The 6,086-nt window shown below is 59.5% G+C and overlaps 1 protein-coding gene across 1 annotated transcript in view; it reads right to left on the bottom strand.

The window, feature by feature from the left end:
- Positions 1-648: 648 nt before the first annotated feature.
- Positions 649-6,086, bottom strand: part of SLC37A2 (solute carrier family 37 member 2) — a 24,526-nt gene continuing 19,088 nt past the window's right edge. The window contains exons 11-20 of the mRNA XM_007463640.1: positions 4,631-4,693; positions 4,291-4,376; positions 3,769-3,817; positions 3,524-3,597; positions 3,193-3,271; positions 2,953-3,050; positions 2,644-2,708; positions 2,403-2,429; positions 2,193-2,266; positions 649-749 (exon numbers count right to left, since the gene is read on the bottom strand). Coding sequence (XP_007463702.1) covers positions 649-749; positions 2,193-2,266; positions 2,403-2,429; positions 2,644-2,708; positions 2,953-3,050; positions 3,193-3,271; positions 3,524-3,597; positions 3,769-3,817; positions 4,291-4,376; positions 4,631-4,693 — 716 coding nt within the window. The remainder of the gene's footprint in view (positions 750-2,192; positions 2,267-2,402; positions 2,430-2,643; positions 2,709-2,952; positions 3,051-3,192; positions 3,272-3,523; positions 3,598-3,768; positions 3,818-4,290; positions 4,377-4,630; positions 4,694-6,086) is intronic.

The raw sequence follows: 6,086 nt of genomic DNA, 5'->3' as shown, positions 1-6,086 counted from the left end.
TGAACCTCTGCCTTCTGACTTGGAATCTGAACAAGCAGGAGTCTGAGCATATCCCTTCTTGTACCAAAATGCAGACACCACTTAGCCCTGATCCCTTCCACTGGCGGCCTCCAGAGCTCAGGCCTTTATCACTGTCAGCGCAACTGACGCCTTTGGGGCCTTTACAGCTCCTCCTCTCCTTCCGTCCCCCCTAGCCAGGACCGTATACTGTGTGGTAAATCACTTCTCTGTCATCAAGGGCTTTGTAGTTAATAGATATTGTTTAATAATCTTTAGGACCAGGCAGCCTCTATGCTCTGTTAGTCCCCAAACAATGATGAAAACCTCCCCTGACGTATTCCCGGCAGCCACGAGACTAGTTACCCATTCATAAATCTTAAGAATGCATGTCCTGTTTCCAAGTACCCGCCCCCCTGCCCCAGGTTAACTATAAAACTGTCCTGATGGCCCCCTGGTGGTGTGGAGCGCTCCCGGACCGCCGTCCACCTGAGCCTGAGCCCCAACCCACCCTGTAAGTGACCCTATACTAAACTGGTCCCTTGATCACATGGAGCTGCCCCCTCATTTTTTGGTCTCAAGGTGCCTTAGTTCAGTGGGCACTTTGCGTCCCCTCCGTCCTCCAACAAGGCCCTTGAGTCCTCCGTGGCCTCAAGCTTGGTGGTCCCCTTCCGGTGGGGAGTCTCCTAGCCCGTGGAAGCCTCGTGGGCTGCGCTGGCTGGTGTTGGGCCCGGAGGCTTTGCCTCGGCCATCTGCGGGGGGCGGGGGGGGGCACTGTGGGACCCGGCGAGGGCCCTCCAAGTTTCTGCTGCGATCGGGTCCTCACATTTCTCTATACCTGCGTGAGGAGCAGAGAGGCAACGGAAGAGAAAGTGAGGATGTCCCCAAAGGTGGGGACGGGGAAGGCAGGTCCCGAGGGTCCCTTAATAATTGTCCTTCATCCCGTTCGCTGTAATTAGGGCTCCCTGTCACCTCTACAGCAAGCAGGGAACACCAAGCCAGAATGATGTGAAAAACCTTACAATGCCTGTACCGCGTTTGACCACTCTGCAAAGCAGTACCACATAGCCAGCTTGTCGCAGCCTGAGATCAGCCCTATCAGGTATTTAGAAACGAGCATCCCCATTTGACACACAAGGACGCGGACGTTCAGAGAAGGTGCCCAAGGCTCTATAGAAGCAGGTGAGCAGAGAAGTCAGGATTGTCCAGCATTTCCGGTTTCAAGCCCCGGGCTCCCTCTGCCCAAGCAAGTGATTCTCCCACACAGGCCTTCCTCAGAGAAGGACCCGCTGAGGATGCAGAGAGAAGCCAAGCCCGCACAGCTGGGGTCAAACTCAGGCTCTGCTGGGACTAGCTAAAGGCCTGAGGTATGTTCCATGAGCTCCGAGCGTCTGTCCTCTCACCTCTAAGTGAGGACATCTACCTCTCAGGGCTGCTGAGAGGGAAGCCAGTACAGCTACAGACAGACTCAGCTCACGCCCAGAGCAGACGCTTACTACGCACTCATTCTTTTCCCTTTTTCTGCATCACTTCCTCTCCTCCCAACATCCCCCCAGGCCTGGCCGGGGGACAGCAGGTGGAGGGGACACTGGTCACGTGAGGTGCCATCCACTGCTCCCCCTCCAGGGCCGGGCAGGGCACAGACTCTGTTAATGCCTCTCCTGCCCTGCATGCTTCTCCCCCTGGACCCGGACGATGCCTTCCTCAAAGGGAAGCTCTTCCCCAGATACAGGGCTGGTTACCATGACCCCAGTGGGCTCTTCCTCACATCTACCATCCAGACCAGGTCCATCGCTCCGGCAGCTTCTCATTAGCAAGAGCTTCCTAAGGAGAGCCAGAAAGGCCACGAGAGAACATTGCCAACACCAGCACCAGCCGCGCAGCCCAGCCTCTAGCGCCCTGCCTCAGCCACGGGCCTATCTGCACGGCCTCCACACCCGCCACCGCTGGGCAACAGGCAGAGAGCACAGCAGGCCAGCTTTGGGTTTTGCTCCAGAGGCTTTGCCTGGTAGCTGCTTTTGTCCGCACACCCCAGGCAGAGGGGCCAGATGCCCTTGGTTTCTGAACTTCGGGAGGCACAGACGGCTCAGAGTCCAAGTTCAGAGGGAAAACGATTTCCCTGGATGCTGCCCGCTCTGTCCTGGGGTCTACGTCCAAAGCCCTATCGCTCTCCCTGAGGAGGAGAGGCTGCCGACCTTCACAGCAGCTCCGGCCCCTTAGGAAACACTTCCCAAGCACCACACTCCGTCCAGACTCAGAGTCTTTGGAACTGGTCCCCAAGGAAAAAGCGAAAGTCAGAAAAATCGCACTGGAGGAGAGAGGCTTTGCATGCACTCTAAGGGCACAGTAGTTACAGACTTGAAGAAAATACTCACAAAAGTCACGGGACTTGAGGAAAATACTACCGCGCGTGGGTTAGGGCCACACTAGAGCTATGGAGACACATGGGGATAACAGAGGACAGGTTAGTGGGGCTGGGGGCCAGGCAGGGGTTCCCGGAGCATGTTCAGCATCCGGCTCCGAGTTCCTGAGGTCTGGGCTGGAGCGAGGCTCAGACTGGTGCAGAGCAGCTGAGCGCCGGATTTGACTCCCGGGAGAAGTGAGGCCGGGCAGGCGGGGCTCCGGCCCTCCCTCCGCAGGACTTACCCTCTGTCTCTACTCAGGGATGACCTCCAGCCCAGGATCTCTTTGTACACCAACCGGCAGAGGAGCTGAGGGGAGGGAGGGCGACGTCAGCGTGCAGCACGTGGCTGGTCCCCAGCGCTAGGTGACCGCTCGGCTGGCTCACACTGTCACTCCGCAGGGGTTCACCCACGGGACGCAGAGTGGTTCCGAGCAAAGCCCCGGATGGCCGACACTTGGGACCACTTTGGACACTTCGGGACTTTCCAGGGTCCCAGCCCCGGAAGGACAGGGCCCCTCCCCACACCCAAGTGTGCGCCCCGGAGCTCTCACCAAGCAGGCCAGGATGTCGGCAGTGATAAGCATGTAGAATACATTGTTCCAGCCTGTGGGGGAAATGAGGCCGGCCAGCAGAGGCCCCAGAGCCGCACCTGTGTGGAGCACAGCGTGAGAGAAGGGCCCTGCACCCGGGACCCTGGCCCGCCCTGCCCGCAGGAGGGCAGCATCCCAAGACTGCGCCCAAGACCAGGCTTGGGGCTCAGCTGCCGAGAGCCAAGAGCGAGAGTCACAGACCTATGGATCCAGTGCCGTCGATGATGGCCGTGACGGTGGAGAGCGCCTTTGCGTTGCCCTTCAGGCTCTTGTGAGTCCCCTGGGGAGAGAGCAGAGTGGGGAGGCCTGAACCAAGAGGCGGCACCGAGCAGGACCGGGACCGGGACCAGGAGAGGGACTGGCTCAGGGAAAGGCAGTGAGGGGGGGCTTGGAGCTGAGAAGAAAGGGGGGCCGATGGCGGATTCTGAAGGACTTTGAGGATCTCGTCTCTGCGGGCGGGGGGAGGGGGACAGACGTGAAGATGGGCCTGGAGACAGAGGCCCTGGCCAATCCCCAAGGTGGCTCCGCTTACCAGGTCAGCCGAGACAGCAGTGGTGATGAGGGCGTATGGGCCGTTGACCAGGGCTCCGCAGATGAGCAGCATTACTGACGCGGTGATGGAGACGGCCCAGTTAGAGAGGAGAGGCCACCACCACCCCCAGCCCCAAAGTGGGTGAGTCCCCCAGGCGTCAGGCCGAGAACCTCCACTTCTCCGAGCCTCCACCCACGTCCCCAAGCCAGCCTCGCGGTGCCCCCACGGCAGCGCCAGCTCTTCACCTATGGAGATGCTGATCCCACTCTGGCCAACGTAGTTGTACAGGAACATCTGAGAGAGGAGAAGGGGGGAAGACAGAGTCAGAGCCTGGCTTCCCCACAGGCTGCCTCTGTTAGACTGGAGCCCAGAGGTCTGGGAACCCCAGAGGTCCCCTTTCTCCTTTGCGTTCTCATCCCCAGGCCTCTCGGTCTTCGTGTCCCAGGGAGGCAGGGTCTAATACGTGGTAATCTATCATTTCCCTTTGCCCCCAAAGTCTCCTCTCACATCGAACCTCAATCACTTATTCTTTCCTTGGTCAAGAAGCTCAGCAGCTGGCCTCCCCCTTCTCACCAAGGCCAAATAACCACGAATCCCTTTCCAAAATCCTCAGTCTGGATCTCTTTCCTGTGCTGACCCTGGCTTCTCCCCTGGCCGCGCACAGGGATGTACACACGCAAAGAGACGGGTGTGTGCATGATGCCCAGGCGTGCACAGAGTTCAGCGGCCCACGACACAACACACTTTGCCCTTGAGGTTCTACGCACCATGGGGGCAGCCAAGATCAGCATGACGAAGCAGGTGGTGGCCCTGCCATTGGTGTAGTCAGAGATGAGCCCCGCCAGGATGCCGCCTGGAACACAACGTGCACACTGCCGCCCCAGGCATGTGGGACCCCGAGCACTGCCCCATCACTCAGCCCAGCACGAACCGGGGCCGGGCACCCAGAGCCAGCTGAGTGTCTCCCTCCGCAGCCTTCCCCACACCCACTGCTCACGGGAAGACCACCTGGGCAGGATGCCACCTGCCTAGGTCACATCCCACTGGACCCGTCCCTTTTTTCTGCACCCTGACAAGAGAAGAGGGGGATGCAGGGCATGGCCTCACCTGCGATGCCACCAACATCGAAGAGCGTGGACAGGTCCCCAGACTCCTTGGCACTAAAGTGAACTGTGGAAAACAAAAGCATGTGTTCAGACCTGGGGGCTCCGGGCAGACATCCTGGAGGGCCACCGCTGGGAACGTCCCTGCAGACACCTGGTCCAGTATCATCTTCAGAGGAAGGAGTGGGGGGCCGTGGAGAAGTGACTGGCCAAGGTCACAAGTGAGTCTGCAGCAGTTTGGGACCGGATGCCCTTTCTGGCCCCCAGTCCTGCCGGATGGCCTTGACCTCCCGGAAAAGCCCTTCTATGAAAGCATTGGGATCTGGCCCCTGAGGACCCTGTCCCACTGGGGGCACAACTGCTCTCACTGAGCCTCAGCCCATCCAGCCACTTTCCTGCCCTCCCCCTGACCGAGCGGCTGGTCCCCACAGAAGCTTGTCACCTCCATTTGAGGTCCCTGCTTATCAACAGAACCAGAAAGGAGGCTTGTGGGAAAATGGGGACCTCAGGTCCCAGACCTCGCCCTAGAATTAGAAAAAGGGACACCCAGAAGCTTGACTTGTAGCCCAGCCCTCAAGGTTGACTCACACTCTGTAGCCAGCATCAAGGCCACAGAACAAAGAGTCAGTGACCACAGGGTTGCCCTGGTGCTCTACCCCTTGTCCTCGAGAGAGGCCCCTCAGTTGGAGCCGGGGGCGGGGTTGGGGGGGGGTGAGTTACAGCTTGGGACCTGGCCCTGACTCATCCCCACCGCATCCTGTTCGGTGCCAGGATGCTGTGTGGAGAGCAGCCTCGTCCCTCTCACGGGGCCTGGAGGGAGCCTGGCAGCCCTGGCTGAATGGGTCTTGGCACTGGTGGGGCTCTGAGGCTCTGCGGGCAGAACTGCTCCCTGATAGAGTAGCTCCACGTGTGGAAAACCAGAGATCCAGGACAGGGGAGCATAAACATCCTTTTCAACCGCAACAGTGACCTCTCCTCGTCTGTCCATCCTCGGGCAGGGGCAGAGGGCAGGGGAGAGGAGGACCACAAGGTGGGCAGCCCAGCAGACCCAGGCACAGGGCATCAATCCCCCGAGGCTCCCGGCAGCCCTCCTTGGAAGAGAACAGTGTTTACTGCCAGGCTACAGGCAGTGGGGGTAGCTCATCAGGCCCTCTTCCTTGGGCTGGGGGAGGCTTAAAGGGCTCCTGGAGGCACTCAAAACGCAGACCGTTTCCAGCACCCTCCAGTCCCGCCCATCTGTGAGCCAAGCAGCCTGGAGGGGCGTTTCTCCTATACCTGAGGCTGGAGAGGAAGTTAGGGAGGATTGCAGAACAGAGCTTTGAGTTCCTAACCCCGACTCAGTGCCAAGGGAGGAAAAGTGGCTGGAATCAGGGACTGGGTGGGGGGCGTGGGTGCGTCTGCAAGGTTTAGCTTCCCATTAAAGAAAAAAAATTTCCCTCCTGCCCTAGGAGAGGTTCAGC

The sequence above is a fragment of the Lipotes vexillifer genome, unplaced genomic scaffold (assembly GCF_000442215.2).
Source record: "Lipotes vexillifer unplaced genomic scaffold, Lipotes_vexillifer_v1.1 scaffold442, whole genome shotgun sequence".
Classification (NCBI taxonomy): domain Eukaryota; kingdom Metazoa; phylum Chordata; class Mammalia; order Artiodactyla; family Lipotidae; genus Lipotes; species Lipotes vexillifer.
Note: the sequence above shows the minus strand (reverse complement) of the source record. Positions and strands in the feature narration are given on the sequence as shown.